The sequence below is a fragment of the Herpailurus yagouaroundi genome, unplaced genomic scaffold (genome assembly GCF_014898765.1).
Source record: "Herpailurus yagouaroundi ecotype Mexico unplaced genomic scaffold, PumYag 77, whole genome shotgun sequence".
NCBI lineage: Eukaryota > Metazoa > Chordata > Mammalia > Carnivora > Felidae > Herpailurus > Herpailurus yagouaroundi.
In genome coordinates, this window is record NW_024412388.1 from 1,985,486 (window position 1) to 2,010,949 (window position 25,464).

A 25,464-nucleotide genomic window follows, 5' to 3' on the forward strand; every position below is an offset into this window, starting at 1 on the left:
GAAGGACACCCCAGGACCCCGGGGGAGGGGCTGGGCCCACCCGGGCAGGGTCAGACCAGCCTAGGACGGGAACCCCTCAAAGCAGGCTCCAGAAGCACAGGGCCCTGGCAGCTTGGAGGCCTGGAGGGGCTCAGGTGGGCGGGGGGGTGGGGCTGGGCCGTGAAGTGTGGAAGGCCAGGGCTCCCTCCAGGGCCAGTGCCCACTCGACACCCTCTGAGGGGCCTCCGTTTAGCCTGAGGTGCCTTCCTGAGGGCGGGGCAGGCCAGCCGGGACCCCGGCCCCTCCCAGAGATGGCTCTGATCTGCCTTCTAGCCCAGCTGAGGTCTCAAGACCCCAAACAACCCTTCCTCCATGGCAGTGCCCAGCACTGCCCCCCACCCCCGGATTCCTGGGGGTTCTGTGAACTCTGCCACACCTGCCCTGCTGGGGAGGGGTCTCCAGAAGCAATCTAGCCCAGCCCCTCCTCCCAGCCAGCCGCACCGCCCCTTTTGGGCCTGCTGCTGGGGTCAGTGGGCTTCCTAGGACATCAGCCAACCCCCGTGGGGCCCAGTGTGAACAGACACCGAGGTGTCCCCGCCCACCCACCTATTACAACCACTCCGAAACATTGCAAGGCCTTTCTGCAGGGCGCCCCCCCCCCCCAATCAAGCGCCCCTGGTGGCTGGCGGGGACACCGTGGTCGGGCCCACAGCCCTGAAGACATCCAGTGCCCCTGGGTGTCCACGGCGGGACCCTAGCAGTGCCTGGGGCTCCCCAGTCCCTGAAACTCGATGGGAGCCCCCGTAGCCCCGATTCTTGCCCCTTCAACGCGCAGGTCAGTGTTTCCGCCCTTAGCTCCGTTGGCCCTGGGCGTCCACAAATCCTGCTCACGTTGCCACCCCTGGTTACTGTCCGTATCCCCAAGATCAGACCCCCAACCCCAGCTGTCCCCTGCCGGGCCATCATGGAGCTCTCTGGGCACGGGGTCACATCAGACTGGGGGCGCTCCAGTCTGTTCTCCTAATTTGGTTCAGGGCTTCCCGCATCCTCTTGCCAGATTAATCTGCTGGCATTGACGGGTTTTCTTGGGGAGGTGAAGGGCGTCTTACTTTGCATTGTTTCCTAGTTGGTCATGGCCTCCGCTGAAGCACGATCGAGTTTTATAGGTTTTACACATTTCATATGCTATATACGACTTTTATGCCCCGCCCTGCTGATCCTTACTGGTCTGTCGGCCCTTTTCTGTTCCCTTACTGGTCTGAAGCTTTTCTGTTCCCTGGTCCTGCCCCCCGACCACCGGGCAGGGTTCTCTCCCCACAGCCTCACATTCCAGTGTCTTGCTCGCACCGAGTGTGGCCCGAGCCACAGAGCTCTGCTGGGGCCTGGGGCAGGAGACGCTCCGCTTTCCATTCCTTCTGCAGTGTTTCCTGGGCCCTAGGGGGTCCGGCACAAAGCAAGCAGAGCCCCGTCTCCCGCACTGTGTTCTCCTGGGGCAGGACAGCCAGAGACGGGGGCTTTCGGGTCAGGGCCTGGGATGCAGATGATGCAGGCCGCGGGGGGGGGGGGGGGGCGGGGTGCTAGGCGGGCAGGGCTGGCCAGCGTCGCGTCGCTTAAAGATCCGAACCCCCTCAGCTTCTCCACCAGACTTGGGAGAGATTCTCCTCGGCAAGTGACCACTGCCAGCAAAGCTCCTGCCTGCAGCCACCCGGGCCTCCAAGACCTTACCTCCTGAAGAGATGAACTGTATAGAATGTTCTTCCTGCTCCTGTCGGACAATCATCTGATTCCTCATCTCACAAACACGTCGAGGCATTTTGTGATGTTACGCTGTCCCGCCGTCTTAAGGGCCATTCATGTTGGATCAGGTTATTACTTTGCGAGCATTTTGGAGTGGTGCGTGTTTGGGATTAGGACTTGTGCGCACCCGTGACGGATCTGTCATCTCCTTTGCTTGCCCCGCCCTCACCTGGTTTCAGAACCAGGTTGACGTGGGCCTCACAGAATGAGGTGAGCTGCTTTTCGCTTTCAGAGAGTTTCCGGAACAATTCCCATTAGGACAACTTCACGGGGCCTTGCAACTCTGGCACCGGCCACCTGGACGGGCATACGGCCAGGCCTTCCCGCGGGCGGCGGCTGGCTTCCGTTACTACTTGTGTTTACTGCAGTTGTGGGTTTGTGCAAGTGTGTATTTCCACCAGCATCAATCCTGGCATTTCGTATCTTCCCTCAAAACTTACCCACTTTTTAAAAATTCTGTTACGTAGGGGCGCCTGGGTGGCTCGGTTGGTTAAGCGTCCGACTTCGGCTCAGGTCACGATCTCGCGGTCCGTGAGTTCGAGCCCCGCGTCGAGCTCTGTGCTGACGGCTCGGAGCCTGGAGCCTGTTTCGGATTCTGTGTCTCCCTCTCTCTCTGCCCCTCCCCTGTTCATGCTCTGTGTCTGTCTCTGTCTCAAAAAAATAAACGTTAAAAAAAATTTTTTTTAATTCTGTTACTTATACATAATCATTCTTAACATCATTTTTAGGTCTTCCTCTCTGTTGCGTCTGTAAGTTAGTCCTTCCTCCTGCATCTTCTCTTTGCGTTTAAAAATACTATCGAGGGGCACCTGGGTGGCTCAGCCGGTTGAGCTTCCGAATTCAGCTCAGGTCATGATCTCACAGTTTGTGGGTTTGAGCCCCTCGTCAGACTGTGTGCTGACAGCTCGGAGCCTGGAGCCTGCTTCGGATTCTGGGTCTCCCTCTCTCTCTGCCCCTCCCCTGCTCACGCGCTCTCTCTCTCTCTCTCTCTCTCAAAAATAAAACATTAAAAAAAATTTTTTTTTAGTATCATCAGCCTTGCTAGTTTTTTTCTTCCTTATTCATCTTCAATGGAATTTTAGGCTTAAGTGCCCCATCATTCTCCACTTGCTGAATGTAAAGTTTATATACACGAATATAAATTCTGTACATAAGAATATAAATATATGAACGTAAGTTTACATGTATACCACGCATGTTAGAGCTTATTAAAATTTTATCATTGCTTATGTCCTGCTTGCTTAACGTGTTTTTTTTTTTAAGGAACACGTTAAAAAATCACCCACCGTCGTTTATTTCTACCTGTTATAGTGTCACTTTTATGGACTTCAGAGCCTCTACTGTCTCGTGCATTTATCTGTACATGTATTTACAGAGTCACTTACGATGCTTTCTGCCCAGAAACGTTAAAACTCCTACCCCAGCTTTTTTTTTTTTTTTAACGTTTATTTATTTTTGAGACAGAGAGAGACAGAGCATGAACGGGGGAGGGTCGGAGAGAGGGAGACACAGAATCTGAAACAGGCTCCAGGCTCCGAGCCGTCAGCACAGAGCCCGACGCGGGGCTTGAACTCACTGACCGCGAGATCATGACCTGAGCTGAAGTCGGCCGCTTAACCGACTGAGCCACCCAGGCGCCCCCACCCCGGCTTTCTTTTGATTTATTTCGTAAGCTTATGTTTTTGTCCTTCGAGGCAGGTCTTTGACAGTTAAAGTACCACAGAATGAGGTCTGACGCAACCCACGGATCAGTGTTTTGATGTCCTTTGTAGCCACTTACAAGGCTTTGCTAATCTACCTTCTCACTCTGCTTTATTATTCCTCCTTCTCCACTTTCCACCGGAGATGACATTCCCTCCGGGCAGGAAGTGACCTAGCCTGTTACCACATGTCTGCACTCAGTTGCGCTCACCTGCCGCTGCGTGGGGCTTGCTGATGTCCCTCCCCACCCCTGCCACACACACTCTCGGGGTCTCTGCTGCCGGCTCAGGGGAATACCTGATTCCATTAGCAGGTCATGCGGGAACCGTGGGGACATCTCACTGCACCCTCCTAGGCTTTCTCTCCTTGCTGGTGAGCGTCCTCTGAGTGCATCTTGAGATCAGGCTTTCGAGGGCTCACCCAGTGGGGACTTGGGAGACCCAAGAAGAACCCTGACTTTGTTTTCCAGACGCTTGAACAGTAACATCAATCTCGAGCATCATCCGTGCTTTGAAAACAGCGCCACGGTCCTCAATTCCCGAGTTTCTGCCGTCAAGTCTGACGTCACCAGGACTTCCCTTCTTTTCTGGGCGTCTTAGAGTCTCTCTTTGCCGGTGATTTTCTTAAAATTCTTGGGATCCTGGCTCTTTTACTTTTGTGTTATGCGTGGAGCGCTTCTGGTCTGAGACGGTTCACCTTCTGGCCAGACAACTTCTGTTGGTGCTTCCGCCATTTTTCTCCCTCCTTGTTCCAGAACTTCAATTAGAAGGATGTTCACAGGTCCCCTTGTTTCTGCTAACCGTCCTCTCCGGTCCCCTGTCCCCGTCCCCCGTCCCCTCTAGGAGCCTCCCTGCGGCCTCCAGGCGCCGCCCACCCTGCACAGCTCCACCCCCAGCCTTCACGACCGGTCCTCCTGGGACCGCATCTTCCTGTACCATGTCACCAATCTGTCCCCCCTTGTCCCTCCTGGGACTTTAAGACCTTAACACAGTGGCCCGTCCCTTTGATCTCCTCTGCCACCGGTTGTTCACTAGGTGTCTGCCTAAGGGGACAGGGTGGGTCACTTCGCTCCATGAGACCCTTTGCCCTGAGGGGATCAGCTAGCTAGGCTGGTGTTGAAGGGAAGGGCAGAGGGGCTACAGCCCCGACCCTAAGTGTCCGGCCTGACCATCTGGGTGCAGCGCACTCTACTGGATGTTCTTCACCCCTCCACCGTTTCCGCTCTGAAGACAGGAGGGGTGGGGTGCCCAGCCTGCCCCCCCCCCACCACAGCACCCCTGCCCTCGGGCCAGCCTCCTCCCCGAGGGGCCCACGCACAGACCAGCCCCCTCGTGCCCCTCCAGGGCACCGGGAACCAGGACAAACTCCAACCCTCCTCGTGTGCCAGCCACACCCTGGGGGAGCGGGGGGGGGGGGGGGGGGGGCGGCCAGACGGGGCCTCCCCGGTCAGGAGGGGATCCCTGTCCAAACACACTCATTGGGCGCACCCGGGAGGCCACCACAGTGGGCCCGAAGCAGGGAGCACACAGGTCACAAGGAAGCGACTGCTTCTTCCTTAAATTACTGGGTTTCACATGTACCAGAGTCCCCCACCCAGAGGCCCCTCAGAGCCCCAAGGTCCCGCGTCAGGGTTTCGTGGCGCAGGGGACGGGCAGCCTTCGGTGCCCGGGGTGCGGCGGGCGTGTCCAGCTGCCCATAAATACTTTTACATAAATACAGTGGGCTGCGGCTCCAGGCGAACAGACGGGGCCACAGCAGTCCCAGGGCCTAGCACCAGAAGAACCAGCTCGGGGGGGCAGGGGTCCCCTGCCGCACCTGCGCCCACACCTCAGTCCCCACCCGGGGAGGCGGGCTTGCTCAGCACGCACGGCCAGTAGGGCCGGTCCACTCGTCCGGGCTCCTTGCGGCTGGGCCGGCCAGGGCCTCCCTCCCCGTGCCAGCCGATCCTTGCAGAGCGAGGGGCTGCGTGGCTGCACACGGCCCTCGGGGACGAGGCTGCGGCTGGAGTCCTGGCCTACAGGCGCCCTCCTCAGTCGTCGCCAGAGCACCCGGGAGACGGGCCTGCTTGACTGCTGCCTCTGTGCTAGTGTTTCTGTGCCCTGCTGCTGAGCCCAGGTGCTGGTCGGTCAGAGGCCGGTTGCAAGGCCGCTGTAGGGACGGAGGAAAGGAGGGTCAGCCCCGGGGCACGGCGAAACTCTCGACCCGGCCAGTTCTGGGCTCCCACTTCAGGTGTCCCCTCCTGCCCCTCCAGCTCCAGGCCGATGAAGGGGAGACAGCCCAGCCCTTCCCCCCCAGCTTCTGCACCGCCCCGTGTCTGAGGTCCCGATTCTGACCTGCCCGCCACCCTGTGGGGCCTGGGTTACAAGTAATCACATGCACAATCCTCATCCCTCCTCTGTCCTCAGGCTCCTGGTAACAGACCAGTGACACCAGCAAATGCCTCTCTGCCACCTAGGCCTGTAGGGCCCTCCCTCTGCAAATGAAAGCCCCCAGGGCCCCCAGGCCAGTATCACGGAGGGCCGGGAAGAGGGACTTTGAGGCTGGATGGAGAGGGGTTTTACTAGAAGCTAGCCGCTCCACTGCAGGAAAGTGAACAGGGCCCAGAACTGCAAGGCAGGGAGGCCTCGCCTCTCCTCCTTCCCACCGGGCTCAGGGGTGACACAGGTCCCAGACCCTTGCCACCTGTCCAGGCTGCTAGGACCGCCTGGCAGCGCCTGCGGCGCAATCCCACAGCCGACCACCAGGTGCCGCCGCGGGTGGCGCTGCGTCCCGAGCCGCAGCCCTGCAAGCCCCGCCTCCACCGCCCCGCCCCCACCCCGCCTCCCGTGAGACCCCGCCCCCGGGACGCCCAACACTCCTGGGCCCAGGGCCGCCTCAGAGAGGCTGGAAGGCACGCTTGCACAACATCCGGCCCGCGTTTGGGGATCCCAGCCGAGGACCTGTCTGGAATCCCCACCCAGCCTGGCTCCTGGCTTCACCTGTGTGCACAGCCCGTCCGCACGGGCCCCAGACGGGCCCCAGGCACGACCTTCTCAGCACACACAGCCCTTCCCCCTCAGCAGGCTGGGTCTGGGCAAGCTGACCGCGGAACCCCAGGGGCACCGCAGAGCTCTGCCTGCAGAGGCACGTCCCCCCAGGGGGCTGAGGGGCCAAGGTGCAGTTCCTGCACCCTCCCTCACTGCCTGGGGGTGCAGGCAGGCACCGACGTGCACAGGGGCACGGGCACGCACCAGCGTGCACACACACGGGTTAGCATATAGACTGCAGCACACGCGCACACACACACACACACACACACACACACACACGGGCGCACCATCACGCTCTGGTTCACACACGCAGGGCAAGGAGGGGAGGGGTGGAGGGCCAGGTCAGCGGATGCATTCAGCCCTGCCCCGGGGGTTGAGCCCACCCTTGCTGCCGTCTAGGGCCACCGTGGGCGGCTGGCGCGGCAGAACCCGGCCCCACGGTCCGCACCTCGCCCATCAGCAGCCATACGGACAACAGGGGTACCCAGCTGGGATGGTGATGTCCTCGCAGGGGCACCGTGTGTGGGGAGGAGGGATGGGGCCCGCGCCAGGGGTGGGGTGGGGTGGACGCCGGGGGTGGGGCTGAGAAGCATGTCGCCCTCCCTCCAACCCCTCGGGAGCCTGGCTCACCTTGCTGGCAGGTGGGCCCAGTGTAGCCGTCCACGCAGTGGCACTGCCCATTGACGGGGTCACAACTGGCCCCAGCTCCGCAGCTACAGCGCAAGGCACAGCCTGGCCCAAAGAAGCCCGGTCTGCAGTCTGCAGGCAGCAGGAAGCAGGAGAGACAGGCCTGAGGGTCCGTCCACCTGCCCTGCCCAGGGGACCCAGGCCCTCCGTGCAGGAGCGTGAGGGAGCGGAGGCCCCAGGCCTTGCTTTTCCCGCCCCACGTGAGCTCCCACACCAGAAAGCGCCAGGTACCGGGTACCTGCCCGGCGTCACCACCCCGCTCCCCACTCGGCCCTGGGGCTGGCAGAGGGGGCCTGGCGGTCAGGGACGCTCCTCCCCGGGTCAAGCTGAGCGCACAACCGTGAGCTCACGTGTGCAGCCCCTCCTCCGTCCGGGCAGGCTGGCAGATCAGGCAGGTCTCCACCCCGCCCAACTGGGCCCCCGTTCTGGCCAGAGAGCAGAGCGTGGGGCCTTGACGACCCTGAGCAGGAGCCTCATGCTGGGCGCCCCCTCCAGCAGCTGCCCCCCACAGAGGGGGGAGATGTGCCCAGGGCGGAGCACAGCTGAGGCTCCACCTGCACCAGCAGCACTCGCCAAAGGCAGAGACCCACACCTGTGCCCCGCCAAGCGGGACCTCAGACTTACCACGGTCACAGGTGGCTCCGGTGCGCCCTGGGGGGCAGAGGCACTGGCCGGTGACGGGGTCGCAGGGTGCCCCGGCCTCGCAGTCACAGTGCTGGCGGCAGCCCTCTCCAAATGAGCCTGCTTCACACCCTGCTGGGAGGCAGCGGGCTCGGTGTCCCCTCCGGTCCCCGCGCCAGACTGGACAGGGCCAGGGTCGCACGCAGGAGCGCAGAGCACTCACCCCTCTCGCAGAGCTGGCCGTGGAAGCCGGCGGGGCAGAGACACTGGCCGCTGACGGGGTGACAGGAGGCTCCGTGCTGACACTCACATGCCACCTGGCAGCCAGCCCCGTGGAAGCCAGGGGGACAGGCTGAAGGGGACCCGCGTTAGAGTCCCTACCTCAGTTGGCCCAGAGTGAGCAAAGGGCTTGGTTCCAAGGCTCGCATCCCCCCTTCCCCTTCCCAGGCCTGGGGAGCTCCCCCCCCATCACGGCTGGGGCTCGGGTGGGAGGTCCGCCGGCTCGCACGTGACCTCTGGCCTCGGACTCCCAAGGTGAGCGGGGCCAGGCCCCAAGCCATCCGCCCCGCGGGGAGGGACGGGGACGGCGGCCATTGCCACGGAAGCCCAGGTGGGCCCTGACGTGGCAAGGGCGGATGCCGGGCAGGGGTCCCCTCCCCAGGACTCACGGTGCTGGCAGGCCTGGCCGTAGAAGCCAGGGCCGCAGCGGCAGGCGCCCGTGGCGGGCTCACAGGTGCCGTGGTTCTCGCACGAACACTCCAGGCGGCAGGCGGCACCGTAGCGACCGGGAGGGCAGGCTGCGGAGAGAGCGGGGACGTGAGGGGCGGCCCCCCCACGCCAGCCTGATTCCAGCGGCCTCGGGAGCCTGGCCCGGACCCGCGGCGGCCCCCGAGCCCCACGCTCTCCAGGGGGCCCAGAGCCACCACCCCCCCCCCACCCCCCGCCCCATCGAGGCCCTGGCCCTCCGGCCGCCGGGGAGCTCACCCAGCTCACACCGCGGCCCCGTCCAGCCTAGGCCGCAGGAGCAACTGCCGTCGGTGGCGTGACACAGGCCCCCGTTTCTGCAGGAGCACGTGTGCTCGCAGCTTCTGCCAAACCGGTTCCGAGGGCAGCCTGGAGGCAGAAGTCAGGCGCTGCTCACAGCTCTGGCCGGGGCCGGACACGCTCTGGGGACACGTCCCCACCACGTCAGACCTTCCTTCAACAGACGCTTTCCGGGGTCTGCCGGTGCCGGTCTCCACCCCCAGGGACACGAGCACCAGGGAGTGACATGAGCCGTGTCCTGCTCATTCATCCGTTCTCTCAGTTAGCAAATGCCAGGGCTGGCTGGGCGCCAGGGACGATCAGGATGAAAGGGGCCAGCGGCCTCCAGGGCACGGGAGTGCCCGCCCAGCTGTCAGGAGGTGGTCAGGGAAGCCTTCCTGGAGGCGGCGGCCCTCCGCACAGGCACACCCTCTGGGCTGAGAAGGAGGCCGGGCTGCCATGCCCTCCGGTGGCCTCTGATTGTAATACGACTGACCGTGGCTGCCGTACTCCCCTGGAGGCGAAGACACAGCCTAGCTACAGCCGGGCCATAAGTCTTATGACTCCTTACTGCCGCTGGTTAAGAACGGGGGTTTGTCACTGACTCCTTGAGGAGGACTAAAGAAAAGCAGAAAGCTCAGATCTACCAGGGTGGGGGGGCCAGGCCAAGGGGCTGTAGCTGTGGCCGTGGGGTCCGGGTGCCATCATGGGCACAAGCCACCCCTGTTCTCCCCCATGCCTCGTGCTCCAGACGTCCCTCTACCTGGGGTCCCTGGCCTCTTGGGCCAGCAGAAAGAGCCAGCGGGATGCTATGCCAAGGGGCCATGAGCCAGGAAGCTGGCTCTGTCCTCAGACGAAATAGCTGCTTGACCCCATCCCCCGCCCGCCCACCGTCTGCTGGGAGGGTCCGGGTTGGAACTTGTTCGGCCCCCACGGGCCCCTTGGGATCGCCGGAGACCATCAGCATGAACGTACCACCCGGTTTTGGGGGCCCAGGTCTCCCCTGGGGAACCCATGGCTCCAGCCCATCGGCCCCGCTCCCGAGGGCTGACACGGACAGTGGCGGGTGGAGTCCGTGCTCACCGTGCTCACAGTGGAGGCCGGTCCTCCCCGGGGGACAGGTGCAGCTGCCATTCACGGGGTCGCAGGCCGCTCCCTGCCCACACCTGCACACATGCGCACAGCCAGGACCAAAGCGGCCCTGTGGACAGGCTGCCGGGAGGAGACAGGAGGGTGGCCGCCGCTGCCGGCTGCCCTTCTCTCAAGGGGCAGGGGGAGCCCTGTGTCTGGCCCGGACGGGGCAGAGGCAACCTCCTCCCGTGCCCCCGCCCGCCCTGGCATCTCCCCTCTACCCACGGGTCTGCTGGGGGCCAGGCCTGCTCTGTGGCGACAGTGACTCACTGATGCCCCCACTCCACCCCCACCAGCCCAGCCAGGCTCCAGGATGGGCGGGAAGTCCCACATGACTCAGAGAAAGGCACTTTTCTCAGCTGGATGCCTGGCTGGCCTCTGCACAGAGGTCCACAAGCCTCTGCTGGGCGTGGCTGGGGGGCCTGGGGGGGGAGGGGGGGAGAGAGTGGGGACAGGTGAAGGGGACAGAGTTGACCGGCAGGGACACTGGGGTCACACTGACACCCCCCACCTTAGCCCAGCCTGGGGCCAGCAGGAGAATCAGGGGCAGGGAGGGGGGAGCAGATGGTCAGGGGCCCTGCCCACCGAGGCACAGAGGGCAGCCACCCCCTCCCTCAGCCAGCCACCCAGCCCTCGCCCCAACCACTCACCCAGGCTGCAGTCGGCCCCAAGGAACCCAGCAGGGCAGAGGCAGGCCCCAGTGGCCGCATCACAGGAGCCCCCGTGGAGACACCCGCACGGCTGCTCACAGCCGGGTCCAAACCGCCCAGGGGGGCACCCTGCAAGGACAGGGGCCGTTGCCAGGGGCCAGGAGCTGGGTCGGTCCCGCGGCAGTGCGTAGCCCTCCCAAGGACGGGCCGGCCCGACGGGCGGCCCGGCGCACTTACGCTGCCGGCAGCCGGAGCCGTGGTAGCCAGCGGCACACGTGCAGGTCCCCAGGGCGGGGTGGCAGGTCTGGTTCTCGCTGGGACAACGGCACTTCTGCCCACAGCGCTCCCCAAAGGTGCCTGGCGGGCAGGCTGGGGCGCAGGCGGAGGTTGGTCCCGGCCCGGCTCAGGAGCCTCCTCCGTCCGCCCCAGAGCCGCCCCCCTGCAGAGCCCCCCCCCCACCATGGGGGTGCCGCTCCAGGGGGACGCACAGCCCCGTGCCCGCCCGGGTGGGGTCACCTACCCTGCTCGCAGCTGGGCCCTGTGAGGCCCGCTGGACAGCGACACTCCCCGGTGACGTGGTGGCAGGCGGAGCCCGGCGGGCACTGGCAGCGCTGGCCACAGTCCTTTCCGAACCGGCCACGCGGGCAGGCTGCGGAAAGCCATGTGCTGGGGTGGCAGGGAGCCCCGGGACCAGCGCGGGCCAGGCAGGGGAGGAGTGGGGGGGGCACAGCGTCAGGGCCCACCCCCACGCGAGCAGCAGGGCCCCCGGGTGCGGCGGCGCCGAGGGTCTCACCGTTCTCACACTGCGAGCCCCTCCATCCCGGGGGGCAGAGGCAGGCCCCCGTGACGTGGTGACAGGTGGCTCCCCGCCGGCAGGCACAGCGCTCCTCGCAGTGAGCTCCAAACGTGCCTTCGGCACAGGCTGCAGGCAGAGGGCTGGGTCGGGCTCCGGGGGTTCAAGCGGGGCCCCTCCAGCCCTCCCACAGGAGACCCCTGGGAGCTCAACAGCCGCCCCTGCCCCCACCTGCCAAGTGACCCCTCACCGGGCCCTCCACCCTGCAGGGAGGCTGAGGCCAGCCCCTGATGGGCCCAGAGGGACCCCCGGACTTCCCCCAACTGGCCCCCAATCTGGCCCACTCACGGCTCTGACACTCGTCCCCGGTCCAGCCGGCTGGGCAGAGGCAGCGGCCTGAGTACCGGTCACAGAGGCCACCGTTGAGGCACCTGCAGCTGTGTTGGCAACCGGCCCCGAAGCGTCCCGGCAGACATTCTGCAGGGTACAGTGCTCCGGGAGTGCCCTGTGCCCCCCGTGCCCAGGAGACCCCCACCCCGCCCAGGGCCTTGCACCCCACGTCGAGAAGGAGAGGTGCCTGGGGCTAGTCACACTACGGGTCTGGGGCCACAGCCCCCAGCAGCAAGAAGCCGCCTCTGCCCACGGAGGTCCGGGGGGGGGGGGGGCATGCCAGGACACCCGGGGCACCCAACCCAGACCCCGGGTCCCTCCTCCTCCTCTACCGCCTGACCCGTGCTCACCCTCCTCACAGGCTGGGCCACCCCAGCCCTCTGGGCACGTGCAGTGGCCTGAGACAGGGTCACAGGTGCCCCCGTGCTGGCAAAGGCAGGAATGTTGACAGTTCTCGCCGTGGAGGCCTGAGGGGCAGGCTGGAGGGGAGGGGGGGGAGCACCCCACCAATCAGCCCAGCAGGGCCAACGCCTCTCCCCTGTCGAGGGCTGGCCCTGGTGGTTCTGCGTTTTCCAGCCACCCCAAAACCCAACACCAGGCTCTGTGGGGAGGACCTCCCCCAGGGCTGCGTGTAAGATAACCTGCCCCAGGCCACCCCGGGCCCCCAACCCACCTCGGGGAGGGGGGGGGGCTCGGCACCCTCCTGCCCCCCCAGGTGCCGCGGGCCCCGTGGGGGTGTGACAGGCCCCGGTCCTCCCTGCCCGTCGCTCCCGGTGAAACCCGCGTCACCAGCATCCCATGCCCACGTGACCTTGCACGGCTCATCGAAGGGCTGACACAATCCTTGGTTCCAGACTCCCCGGGGTGGGACTGTTTGCTCCTAAAGGACCCCTCCTCGGGAGGGCTTACCCTCCAGGCAAGTGGGGCCCATCCAGCCAGGGCCACAGCGGCACTGTCCGTGGACAGGGTCACAGGAGGCCCCGTTGAAGCAGGTGCAGGCTTGGCTGCAGTTGTGTCCGTAGGAGTGGGCTGGGCAGGCTGCAGGACAGGGGACAGTCAAGTCAGGGGTCTGGGGAGCGGCCCTGGCCAGGGCTGCAGCAGATCCGGGGCAGCTGGGCACAGGCAGGGTGGCCACAGAGACCAACATGCTGGCCCTTGTGGGCAAAGGCAGCGTTTCCCAGGTGGCCACCAGGCAGCGTCGAACACCCAGGAAGAGGCCCTAGACGCGAGTCTGGCTCCGTGGACCCGGCCCCCCTCCCATAGCCCCCGGGGCCGCCTGGGCCTCTCGTACCCTGGGCACAGCGGGGGCCCCGGCGGCCGGCGGGGCAGAGGCAGGAGCCGCTCACGGAGTCGCAGGAGGCTCCAGCGACACAGTCACAGACGCCACGGCAATCCAGTCCAAAGAAGCCCGCCGGGCAGGCTGCGGAGAGCGGGCGGTGATGGGAGACAGCCAGGAAACGGGGCCCACCGCCAGCCCCGGCCCACGGCCCAGCTCACCACGTTCACAGAAGGTTCCCCTCCAGCCGGCCGGGCAGGTGCAAGCCCCGCTGACGTGGTCACAAGCTGCCCCGTGCTCACACTGGCACCGCCGCCCGCAGCCCGGCCCGAAGTAGCCCTGGGGACACCCTGAGCCGTGCAGCCCCCGCCCAGCGTCAGCAGGAGGTGGGGAGACACTGACAGACACCTGCCTGTGCCTCTGCCATCCGAGCTGGGGGACGGGACCGCGGGGCAGTCCCCAAGGGGCTCATCTACCTGCCTCCACCCCCTCCCTGCCCAGCCAGCTAAGGACTGAGCCCCCAGGAGAGGAGCCCCAGCATGACTTTGGACCCCCTGGGCCCAGCTGTAGGGGGGCACACGCAGAAGGTCGTGGCCCTTGGTCCCCCCCTCCTCCGGGTGCCCCGTGGGGTGCAACAGACCCCACCTCTCCCTGTCTGCTGCTCCAAGTGTGCCTGTATCTCAGGCCCAGGTACATGGGAGCTGCCTGGGCCCAGCAGGGCAGGGGGAGCTGGGGGGGCAGGGGGAGCTGGGGGGGGGGCAGGGGGAGTTGGGGGGGGCAGGGGGAGCTGGGGGGCAGGGGGAGCTGGGGGAGGGGACCCCTGCCTGTCCCAGGACTAGGGCCCCAGCACTTGCGTGCGTGCGTGCGTGCACACGCGTGGGAGCACGCCTGTGGGCGGGCCAGGACTCACGCTGCTCGCACCGCGGGCCCGCGTAGCCGGCCTCACACGCACACAGGCCGCTGACCGCATCGCAACTCCCGTGGCCTACACTGCAGCTGCAGGTGTGGCTGCAGTTGGGTCCCCAGTGGCCGCTGTCGCAGGCTGCAACACAACCCAGGTCAGCCCGCACAGGCCCGGCAGAACCCGCGAGCATCCCGTCTCCTCCTCGCCCTCCCCACCCCCACCCCCGGCCCCGGGCCCCGGGCCCACACACCTCTCTGGCAGCTGAGGCCGGTCCACCCGGGGGCACAGCTGCAACGTCCGGTCACCGGGTGGCAGTGCCCGTCATTGGCACAGGAGCACCTCATCTGGCAGCCGGGCCCAAACCAGCCCGCCGGGCACGCTGCAGGACGAGGAAGCGTGAGCGGTGGATGGGGCCGCCCGGGCTAGGGTCTGAGGTCGGGGGGACATGGGACTCACCGTCCTGGCAGCGGCTGCCCGTGTAGCCGGGGCGGCACAGGCAGGCTCCGGTCCCGGGCTCGCAGACGGCACCGTGCTCACACGCGGGGCAGATTTCCTGGCAGCCCAGCCCCCAGCGGCCTTCGGGACAATCTACCCCCCCCCCCCCACCACAGCCAGTCAGTCTCCCCGGGGGGCCTTGCTGGCCGGGGGGAGCACGGTACAGACCCTGTGTCCCAGCCTAGCGGTGGCACCAACTGAGCCGGCCCAGGGGAGGGAGAGGAACGGGTCATGGGAGCCCCCGGCCCCTCCTTGGGCTGCGGGCTGCGGAGGACCACCCCCAAAGAGGAGCCCCTGCCCCAGGACAGCTCAACAGGCAAAATGGGGAGTGCATCAGAGAGGCTGGGAGACCCCCATAAGCCGGCAGCCCAGAGGGCACAGCACCGCCTGCAGGGAGGGCAGGCGGCTCGGCTGGCCGGTCCGTCGCCGTGGCTGACGGGCTCCTGGTGCACGTAGGTCAGCTCGGTCCCCACCCCCAGACCCAAGCGTGATTCAGTGGGGGGTCTCAGCTGCTGAGAATGGGGCCGGGGTCTGCAGGCCTCCGGGGCGGGGGCCAGGGCTGGGGGCCAGGGCTGGGGGTCCCCAAATGCAGTTGGGGCTGGGGTCCCCAAACACGGTCCGGGCTGGGACCACCCAGCCTTGTGCAGCGCAGGGGGGAAGGGATCTCAGGACACTGCTACCACTCACCTGCCCCACAGTCGTCCCCAGTCCTCCCTGGAGGGCACTGGCATTGCCCCGTGATCCGGTCGCAGGGTGCCCCCCCACAGGAGCAGGAGCCCGAGCAGTTCACACCGAACGTCCCCTCCGGGCACTCTGCAGGAAGGAACAGGTAGGTGGGGCCTCACCAACCCCCTACACCCCAGTGGGGCTGCTGGGCACAGCCAGAGTCCCCTGGGTGACCATGGTGGTCATAGGAACAGGCAGGGCGCGGAGCACGCCGGCAGGGAGGGGCCTGCTTGGGCTGACCGTGCATGGGGTAGGTGGGGGCAGGGGGCACAGGGAGGACTCTGCGGGCCCCCAAGCACACTGGAGCTGGAGGCAGTTCTGCCCTCCTTCCTCCCCCCTCCCCGCCAGCCAGGAAGCCCAGGACAGGTGTGGCCCCGTCTCAGATCCCCAAAGAGTACGGGCTGGGGCGAGGCGGGGGTCTACACACACCACTTTACCCCCCGCTGTGGCCCTCTCCCCACAGGATGGGGGCTACCGTGGGAGCCAGACACATTAGGAGGGGGGGGGGCCTCCCAGAGTCCTGGGGCCCCCTCCTCCTCTGCCCAGCAGATGGGCAGCAAGACCCTGGGGGAAGAGCCAAGACCAGGGAGAGAGAGCCTGCTGAGGGGCGAAGACTCCGGGCTCTGTGGGTGCAGGTGCTGGGAGCCTCTGCGCCCTCCCCAAGAGAACACGCAGAGCCCAGGGCGCCCTAAGCCTCCGACCAGCCTGGGCACGGCCTCCCCCCACACCCCACAGTAACCCTGGGGCCCCCTGCAGCTCTGCCCCTTGCCGCAGGAAAGCTCTGGCAGACCCAGGAAGAAGGGTGCAGCCCCTGGAGGGGACGGGCTGTGGGGCCGAGCTCCACGCCCAAGGAGTCAAAAAGCGCCCTTGGGGGAGTGGGGAGCAAGCACCCTGCCCTGGGGCAGAGTGTCGGAGGGGTGGGTGGAGTCCCTGGAGGGGGCTCTGGGACTGAGGACACATCTGCGGACCCTTGTCCTGAGGGCCCGTCCTGGGCGGGGCGCGCACCCGCTTCCCCCCGCCCCCGGGGCAAGGGCACCTGAGCAGGACCAGAGGCGCACACGGGCAGCCGCGCAGTGGGGACCAGGGGACGGAGGCCGGTGACGGCACCAGCTGAAGCTGCCCCGTGGGGCCTCAGGGGGCCCGGCAGACACGCATTTGGGGTGGTAAATCTCTCCAGACCGACAGGAGTAGGGAGCCCATCACTCCCAAAAAAATATGCACGGCATTTCCTGTGCTGCATCCTTAGGGCGCAGGAAACTATCAAAGAGAAACGGGAAAGAAACAAGGAAACCCAGCAGAGAAGGGCTCCAGGTGACGGTGTCCGGAGAGACCTCCTGCCCTCCCTGGGGCAGCTGCCCAAGTGTGTGCTGTGCTCACAAGCACTCCCGTGAGTGTCCGGTGGGGTGGGGGGAGGCAGAGAGGAGAGTCAGGGGTCCCCAAGGCAAGTCTGTGACTCGCTGAGCTCTGCCGGGGCTTGTAGGACAGGAGCGCAGGTGTGTGCAGCTACTAAAGACCTCCAGACACCGCAGAGCCCCTTGGGGTGCACAGGGGGCTGGGGGTCCAGGCTGGGTTCCCAGCCCCCCACACACTCCTCCTGGACCCCTGGGACCCGAGAGCTCTGCGAGATCATCACCTTGGCCTCTAGGACCACCCCTCTAGAGCGACCTGGCCTGGTGCACAGGGAGACACTGACTCGTCTCAGGCTGGGTAGTGGCCTCCAATCCCCTCCTTGTTCCTGGGACGGGACAGGCCAAGACTAGGGGGAGCTCGAGCCAGCCAGTCCCCCCCCCCCTCAAAGAATGCTCACACCAGTGGACTGCTCAGGCCGGGCAGTTCCCATCCACTTGGGCCAACAGGTGCAAACAGTGCTCACACCGTGTGCTCTGGAAGGTCCCCACTTGTCCACACCCCAAGAGTAGGGCTGGGCAGCCCCAGGACCCACGCGGGGGGCTTTCTTCCTCCTCATCTGCCTGCGGCTTGTGAGCACCAGAGGGGCCTCCAGCCTCGCCCACCGCTCTGCCCTTGTCCTTCACCGCGTGGCCAGGGCAGCCGTGCGGGGGGCCTTCTGTCACTCACCACGCTGCACTCCCAGCCCAACATTGTGCTTCAAGTCGCCCCTGCAGGAGCAGCTGCCAGGGTCCCGCACTCAGACCCACCGTGAGGGAGCTGCCCCGGGTCCCCCAGACTCAGACCCACCAGGACAGAGCTGTCCCGGGTCCCACACTCAGACCCACTGGGACGGAGCTGCCCCAGGCCCCCCAGACTCAGACCCACCAGGACAGAGCTGCCCCGGGTCCCACAGGCTCAGACCCACCGCGAGAGAGCTGCCCCGGGTCCCCCAGGCTTAGACCCACCGGGATGGAGCCCCCAGCACACTGAGCACGTTCTAGCTGACCAGTGGAGGGGCAGACCCCTTCCCTGGGCCAGGCCCCAAGCACAGACTTACTCCTGCCCCGGCAGCCCTGACAGGTGCACCGGGACCAGCAGACCAGTGCCGAGTCACCCCTGCATGACCAGGGCGGGGCCACGGCAGGTGCAAGTGCCACGGGGCCAGGCTGGCGGCTTCACTCCACCTCCTGCTCCCGTCACTTCTGGGGCCCGGTTCCCCGGCGCAGGCAGGTTGACCCCCACCCCACCCCACCCCAGTGGCGCCCCTCGGGCTGGCCACTGACCTTGGTCACAGTCCTTCCCCCAGTAGCCGGCGGGACACTGCTTCCCACACTGGCCGCTGACGGGGTCACAGGCCACGCCCTGAGGGCAGGCACATGCCTGCAGGCACCCCGGCCCGAAGAAGCCTGGCTCGCACTCTGCAGGGGGGCAAGGACAGAGGGGCCTGCAGGGTCGGCCAGGCTGGGGCCCTTCCCCCCACCCCTCCGCACCCCCTGCACTCACCGTCCTGACACCGCTCGCCCCTGAAGCCCGCTTTGCAGGAACAGCTGCCGTCTCTCCGGTCACACGCAAGCGTGTTCCGCTGCTCGCACTGACACTCCTCCGAGCAGCCCGGCCCGAAGGCCCACGGAGGACAGGCTGCAGCCACAGAGCCCACGTGAGAGCCTGGCCACCTGCACGGGCCAGCCCCTCCTGGGTCCCAGCTCTCCAGCTCCCGCTCACTGACACGTGTCCCCGGGAGCCGCGCAGGGCGGTCCTGCCCTCCCAGCCGCTGGTGTCCCAGGGGGCTGCGACCCGCGTGCCCGTTGTATAGATGAGAGACGGTCTCGGCAGAGTGTGGGCGCGTGCCCGGGGTCCCACCACTTCCCAGCCGGGAGACCCTCGGACTCCCGGTTCCTCCCCTTTAAATGATCCTTCTACAGGGGAACGTGGAGAGCTCCCCGGTGAGGTCGGCTCATCGTCACCCACCTTTGCTCCATGGCCCACCAGGGAGGGGTGGCCCCGCTGGGGACTCAGGACTCCCCCTGGCTGCCAGGGAACCCCAAAAGCCAAGGTGAGCCCGTGCCCCGTTCAGAGGGAAGCCAGCCCACCCACTAGCCCGGGTGGGGCCGGGAGGTAACGGGAGACACCCTGAAGGCCAGCGCAGTTCAGAGGACGAGGCTCTGAGCCCACAGCCCCGGGGGCGGACCCCACATCCCAGCGGGGGGGGGGGGCCTCGCCAGCCCTGCATCGTCATCTGCAGGTGGTGACGCCACACCCAAGCCTCAGCACGGGCAGCAAGGCACAGAAGGAGCCCTCGGCCATCCCCTTGGGCGCAGGCAGCCAGGGCGGGGGACTCACCCAGGTGGCAGAAACGGCCGTAGAGCCCCGGGTCGCAGAGGCAGGCCCCATAGAGGCGGTGGCACCGGCCACGATTGGCACAGTGGCACTTCTTGTGGCACTGCTTGCCGTAGAAGCCCTTGGGGCAGCCTGGGGGAGGCAGGGCCTGCTGAGTGACCCCCTAGACATGTCCTCAGGCCGTGGAGATGCTCCCGGGGGCCCCAGTGCCTAGCACAGGAGCTAGGAGTGGCCCGGGCCACTGGGGCAGAGGGCTCTGGTGCCACCAGCAGTCAGAGGACTCTGCACCCCAGACAGGGAGGGGCCCGGGGGGCAGGCAAGGGCACCATGAGGACAGGGCAGACACAAGATGAGCCATACATATGGCCATCTGCCCTGGCTGGCCCGTCTCCCCAGCATCTGTGGCCTGGAGGATGGCCCGGGGTGCAAAGCCAAGGACATTCTTCAGCATATGCGTGGGATGCACAGAGACTCCCCCGATCTCCTATGCCCCATCCACATCTACAGCATCCTGACTTCCGTCCCTCGGTGGTCACCTAGCCTAACCTCTGGCCCTCAGGGAAGGAGGGACACACAGCCCCAACCGGCTGTCTAAATCCCCAGGATCTGCAGGTGAGAACCCCCCGTGGTTATCCAAGTGGCCTAATCCCCTGAGTGTCCTTAAAAGGAAAAAGAGAGGAAAGCTGGAGATGGGAAGACGGAGGCAGAGGCTGGAGGGATGTAGCCCCGGGCCCTGGAGCGGCCGGAGTCCAGGAAACTCATGCGGGGGCCGCAGAGCCCTCCCGCCCGAGGACTGGCCTGCTAGCCTCCCCCAGGACTGGTGCACTCTCCCCACAGGACCCCAGCAGAGGCCCAGGTCTCTGGGGAACCACGCCACAAGCAAAAGCAAACAATGCGAGCCGTTCACGTGCCAGGAGCCCCGTGGGTCTGTTCAGGGCCCACACACGCCCTGAAGCCTCGAATGGGGGGGGGGGGGGGCCAAACCCCCAGGCATGGCTTCCAGTGACTAAAACTACCCCCCTTACGAAGGCAGGAAGTTCACGCACTAGCTACGTTCTGCGCGGCAAAAGAGGCAGAATTTTAAAGGCCTGCAGACTTAAAGGCAAAGCGTTTTTGGAAGCTTATTTACATACACTCTCGAATTCCTTCAAAAATGTTGATGCTTCACAGTTAGGAAGGACGTTAGCGTCGTCCCATGAATGATGGGCCCAGGCACGTTCCCCCGTGCAAATCCCACTAAGCCACCAGGAGCCTGCTTGAATGCTTCCAGGAACGGACAGCTCACTATCTTCCAGGGGAACCCATTCTGAAAGGGCTGTTTTCCTGCCAAGTCTTCATCATCAGCTCTAGTTGGGCCCCAGGCAAAGCTCGCATCCACACGACCGCCTTCCCCACTCCCCACTCCCCACTCCCGCGGGAGGCAGGTGGCTAAGAGAAAGCCAGGAGGCCAGCTGGGAGGCCGTGTCCCATCCCCTCCACCCCAGGAGGGCTGCACCCACCGTCCTCACAGTGGGCTCCAGAGACGCCAGGGGGGCAGCGGCAGGCCCCCGTCGCGGGGTGGCAGGTCCCCCCGTTCTGACAGCTGCAGGACGAGCTACAGTTCCTCCCAAATGTGTCTGGGGGACAAGCTGCGGGCGGTGACAGCAACGCACCAGGGTCACCGGCCGCAGAAGCACTGTGGCCCCAGGAGGCCCTCTGGAGACACCGAGGCGCCTCCCGGGGTGTGAGCCCCCCAGTTCGGAAGCACCTGTGCCCCGGGCCCGGCCACGACACACGGCAGACATCACTAATCGATCACCACACTCCCTCCCTCTAAACCCCAGTACGTGCACCTCCTGTGCGGTGCTCTCAGCAGGTAAACCCTCGGGGACAGTCACCACGGCCCTGAGACCGCCCACCCACGTGCGCCGGAGAGGGGCTGGTCACCGGGTGGGGGCTGGGACAGCAGGTCTCAGGAGCACTTCCAGTACCAACTCGCTGTGCAGCCTGGGTCGTGGCTGGTCCCGCCCACCGGCGGCACCCCGTCAGACCCCCTGCCGCCTGGGCTGCCGCCCCGCTTGCCCCTGCCAGTCCCCGAGGCCCCCCAGCACCTAGAGCAGCACCTGGCTGGACGCTGCACCCGGAGGGAACGCGGCAACAGGTAGGCCCCGGGAACCAACCCCCCTCCCCCGGCCCAGGGTGGCTGCCCGCAGGACCCCGCCCCCGAGGCCTCACTCTCATTGCAGATGAGCCCGGTCCAGCCCTCAGGGCAGTCACAGCCGTCCAGGCCCGGGAGGCAGGTGGCCCCGTTCCTGCAGTCATCACAGGTGAGACTGCAGTCCTGGCCGAAGGAGGCGTCCAGGCACACTGGGGGCAGACGGGCAGAGAGAGGTCAGGGCCCACGTGGTCCGGCCAGGCTCAGCACCGCCCCCCCCCCCCCCCCCCCCCCCGACCACACTGTGCAAACGAGACCCCAGGGCGGGTGGCGGCTGGCGGCTGGGCCGCCGTCCCCAACAGCAGAGCCCCCACGGCTGGGCCCGCCCGCACCGAACTTCTCCAGCAGCGTGTGCTCGCCCCGGGCCTCCACCGCTGCTGCCTCCTCCTGGGCCCCCACGTAGTCATCTTGGAAGAGGTGGGGCAGCTCGTCCTGGAGCACCGCGACGTGTGGGAGGGGCCGCACGAAGGGCAGCTGGCCGTCCAGGTCCGCCTCGGGTACCTCCAGGGCTGGCGGGGGCACAAAAGCCCCTTAGCCCCTGCCACCCTCCCGTCCCGGACTCCCCCGCCCCTCAGTGCCCAGAGGCAGCTCCCACCCCCTGGGGCCCCACCTATAGCCCCTGCTGCACCCCGCCTCAGCTCAATGGCAAGGGGACGTCCCAGCTGTACTCCTGACCAGATGCGGCAGGGGCGGTGCGGGGGCAGGGGGAGGGGGGTCAGGGGCGGTCTCTTCCCTTGGATGCCATCCCCAGTCCCTCTCTCACCGGGGCAGGGCAGGAACTGGACCACCCCGGACCCCTGGGCAAACCCCTGCCCTGGAGGAGGCCTGTCTGACCAGCCCCTTCCCCGACACCGCTGCCCCCAGCTTGTCCCACAGCCAGAGGCAGGACTGAGGTGGGCTCTACCTGGCCAGGACGGGGGCGCATGGGGGCATAAGGGACAGGTGCCTAGAAGGCAGGGTCCCTGCGGTGACAGGCAGGGACTCACGGGCACAGCCTCGACGGTCCTCGTCCAGCCGGAAGCCGGCCTCACAGGAGCACTGGAAGGAGCCGGCCAGGTTGGTGCAGTGGTGCTCACAGCCGCCGCGGCCGGACGCGCACTCGTCCACGTCTGCGGGCAAACCCGGGGCTGCTGGGCCTGTCCCGGGGGGCCTCGGGGTCTGCCCACCCCCGGCTCCGCCCACCGGACTGAGGTCGGGGCATGCGTGACGGAGGACGACTGTGCCACAGCCGTCCCCCCACCTCCAGCGTCAGGGGGACAGCGGACACCTGCCCAGGGGGGAGGCCGGGCCAGGAGCAGGCGGGGGTGCGCAGCCCGGGAGCGGGACGCGGCTGGCCGGGGGTGGGGGCGGCAGGCAGGGCAGCCAAACCCGGGTCCCCCTTGGGGGGTCCCCCCGGTCCCGCCCGGACCCCCCAGCGGCCCCCGGCTCACCCTCGCAGCCGCAGCCGTCGGCGCTGAGCCGGTAGCCTGCGTAGCAGCCACACTCGTACCCGCCGGGGCTGTTGCTGCAGACCTGCTGACAGCACGGCGAGTCCGCACAGTCGTCCACGTCTGCAGGGCGCACACAGGGCCGCTGGCACCGCCTGCACGCACCCCTGCACGCGGTCACACGCACCCACGCACCTCCCCGGCCTGGCACGCGCGCGCGCACACACACACACACGGGACACGTGCCCCGGCCCCAGGGCCACCCCGCCGGCTGTGGGGGCCAGACTGGGGGCCGCCGTGGGGGTGAGGAGTCCACCTGGCGGCACGGGGGGCAGGGGGGCGCTTAACCAAGTGACCCAGCGGATGGGGGCCGAGGGGGCCCAGTACCGCCTTTCCCAGGCCCGCCCTCGGCCGCCACCCCCGGCCCGGGGCAGAGCAAGCAGGACGGAGGGGGGCACGGGGGCATGCCGAGTCACGGCAGCCAGCAGTGCGCAGTCCGGGGGCGTGTGCGGGGAGCCCGCGCACCGATGCACGTCTTCTGGTCCCGGTCCAGCTCGTAGCCACGGGGGCAGCTGCACAGGGGCCCCGCGCTGCTGTGGCTGCAGCCGTGGGAGCAGCCCCCGTTGCCGGCCTCACAGCTGTTCACGATCTCCATCTCGATCCCTGCAGTGACACCCGCCACCGGGGACGGGGGTCTGGTGACCCGCTCCCGCCTGGCACGGTCCTCCCTGACCCCCTGCACCCCCCCCAGGCCCCTCCACACCCCCTGAGGCCGATGCCGGCCCACCGTCTACTCACGGTAGCACTGTCGGCCATCAGCGCCCAGCTCGTAGCCGGGGTGGCACACGCACTTATAGGACCCCCGGGTGTTGAGGCAGCCGTGGGCACACCGCGCCTGCCCTGTGGCACATTCATCCACATCTGGATGGGAGAGATCGAGGAGGCCCCTGGGCTGCCGGCCTGGGATGCACAGCCCCCAGTGTGTGGGGGAGGGGGGGAGCCTTGGGGTGAAGGGGCCCCTCAGCCCCATGTCCTGCTGAGACGCCCGCACGCAGAGCGGCAGGGCGATGACGCCCGAGACACCGGGTCCTGGTGTTGGTGCCGTGGGGGGCACGTCTCTCGGACGCCCAGGGAAAAGCTCACCGCCTGCCCTGGACACACTGCATCGCCTCACAGACTCACCCTGAGGGTTACGGAGGACACGCACAGACCCGTCCCCAGAGCCGTGTGCACGGGGAGGAGGGGGCACGCCCCAAACTCCTGTGATGGGGTAACGGACGCCCCAGGCCACTCAGCACACACCCCTGAAGCCAGGAATGAAGGACAGCCTCGTCTGGGACCTGGGACCGGGGACGATTCCGAGGGCGCCGGCCCAACAAACCGTGGAGACATCCAGAAGCCGGCCTCGGAGACGCCACCCGGGCTCGGGTGACCTCCCTCCCTTTCTCTTCGTGATCTCTCTTCTGTTTCCCTGACGACCGTGTACTACTTAGCTAATATGGGAACTATTTAAAAAATAAAAACACGAGGGGCGCCTGGCTGGCTCAGTCGGTTAAACATCTCACTCTTGATTTCAGCTCAGGTCAGGAGCTCACGGTTTGTGGGATCGAGCCCCGTGTCGGCTCTGTGCTGCAGCGTGGAGCCTGGAGCCTGCCTCGGACTCTCTCCCCCTCGCTCTCTGCCCCTCCCCCGCTCTCGGTCTCCCTCTCTCCCCCAGAATCAATAAATAGAACATTTAAAAAATAAAATAAGGACTAAGAACACAACCCGAGGTCTCCCACCTACTTCTGCTCAGTGTGTCCCTGCCCCTGCCCATCCCCCGCGCGAGGTGGGGTGCAGAGGCTGGCTCACCCCAGGGTGGGGCATCGTACCTTCGCAGGACCTGCGGTCCGCCCCCAGCAGGTAGCCCGCGTGGCATTCACAGTGGGCAAGCCCCCGGCGCACCTGGCACGTGTGAGCGCAGCCGCCGTTCCGGTCCGCGCACGGGTCTCTCCCTGCAGTGACAGTCCCGGGCCTCTTGTGAGCCCCCCCCGGGGCCCCGGGGGGGGGGGGGGGGGGGCTCCCTCTCACAGATGCGGGAGCCCCCGAGACACCCCGAGAAGACTCTAGAGAAGACTGGGTGCCGGCCAGCTCCTCCTGAGCCTTCTAGTGGGAGCCGAGCTGCGCCCCCCCCGCGACCCCATGCCGCTGTGCCCCCACTGCTCGGCCTCTCAGACCCACCCTCACTCCTGGCCTGGGACCCAGGAGGCCAAGTGGGGGTTGTGCTCTCGCAGTACCTGCCCCATCCCAGCGCCCCGCCCCCCCAGTTTCCACATCTTGGGGCCCCCGGGCCTGCCCCCACCACCTCCATCAGGGAGGCTCCTCTCCCCGTGGCAGGCATCCCTGAGACCCCAGGGCTAGATGCCAGGTGGCGCCCTGTCCACCTCTTCCACCCGAGGGCCCGGGCCTGGGTCCCACCTGCCCACACAAAGCCCAGGGCCAACACACAGATGCCCTTCCCATCGTCCCCCACGTGCCCCGTCCTGGCCTTCCTGCTCCCAACAGATGCACGATCCCAGAGCACAGCCTAGGGGGCTCCCTCTCCGTGCTCCCAGAGCACAGCCTAGGGGCTCCCTCCTCAATGCTCCCAGAGCACAGCCTAGGGACTCCCTCCTCCGTGCTCCCAGAGCACAGCCTAAGGGACTTCCTTCTCAGTGCTCCCAGAACACAGCCTAGGGGGCACCTTCTTCAGTGCTCCCAGACCCCAGCCCAGGGGCTCCCTCCCGGGAGGGCTCCCTCCCGGGAGGGCTCCCAGAGCACAGCCTAGGGGCTTCCTCCTCTGTGCTCCCAGAGCACAGCCTAGGGACTCCCTCCCCCGTGCTCCCAGAACACAGCCTAGGAGGCTTCCTCCACAGGGCTCCCAGAGCACAGCCTAG

General features: G+C 66.7%; 1 protein-coding gene across 3 annotated transcripts in view; it reads right to left on the reverse strand.

The window, feature by feature from the left end:
* Nucleotides 1-5,007: 5,007 nt before the first annotated feature.
* MEGF6 (multiple EGF like domains 6) overlaps nt 5,008-25,464 on the reverse strand; it is an 86,464-nt gene continuing 66,007 nt past the window's right edge. Inside the window, exons 7-37 of one of the 3 annotated variants that reach the window (XM_040459215.1) lie at nt 24,421-24,543; nt 23,348-23,470; nt 23,075-23,212; nt 22,553-22,672; nt 22,109-22,231; nt 21,455-21,631; nt 21,143-21,274; nt 20,428-20,556; nt 18,932-19,060; nt 18,095-18,229; nt 17,875-18,009; nt 15,164-15,289; nt 14,438-14,569; nt 14,232-14,360; nt 13,988-14,119; nt 13,299-13,427; nt 13,093-13,221; nt 12,711-12,839; nt 12,152-12,280; nt 11,760-11,888; nt 11,412-11,540; nt 11,139-11,267; nt 10,856-10,987; nt 10,619-10,747; nt 9,921-10,049; nt 8,799-8,927; nt 8,483-8,611; nt 8,038-8,166; nt 7,818-7,946; nt 7,137-7,265; nt 5,008-5,625 (exon numbers count right to left, since the gene is read on the reverse strand). In XM_040459215.1, coding sequence (XP_040315149.1) covers nt 5,561-5,625; nt 7,137-7,265; nt 7,818-7,946; nt 8,038-8,166; nt 8,483-8,611; nt 8,799-8,927; nt 9,921-10,049; nt 10,619-10,747; nt 10,856-10,987; nt 11,139-11,267; nt 11,412-11,540; nt 11,760-11,888; nt 12,152-12,280; nt 12,711-12,839; nt 13,093-13,221; nt 13,299-13,427; nt 13,988-14,119; nt 14,232-14,360; nt 14,438-14,569; nt 15,164-15,289; nt 17,875-18,009; nt 18,095-18,229; nt 18,932-19,060; nt 20,428-20,556; nt 21,143-21,274; nt 21,455-21,631; nt 22,109-22,231; nt 22,553-22,672; nt 23,075-23,212; nt 23,348-23,470; nt 24,421-24,543 — 3,986 coding nt within the window. In that variant the 3' untranslated portion in view covers nt 5,008-5,560. Of the gene's footprint in view, nt 5,626-7,136; nt 7,266-7,817; nt 7,950-8,037; nt 8,167-8,482; nt 8,612-8,798; nt 8,928-9,920; nt 10,050-10,618; nt 10,748-10,855; nt 10,988-11,138; nt 11,268-11,411; nt 11,541-11,759; nt 11,889-12,151; nt 12,281-12,710; nt 12,840-13,092; nt 13,222-13,298; nt 13,428-13,987; nt 14,120-14,231; nt 14,361-14,437; nt 14,570-15,163; nt 15,290-17,874; nt 18,010-18,094; nt 18,230-18,931; nt 19,061-20,427; nt 20,557-21,142; nt 21,275-21,454; nt 21,632-22,108; nt 22,232-22,552; nt 22,673-23,074; nt 23,213-23,347; nt 23,471-24,420; nt 24,544-25,464 lie in introns of all 3 variants that reach the window. The other 2 variants (XM_040459209.1, XM_040459220.1) reach the window with 2 other exon arrangements.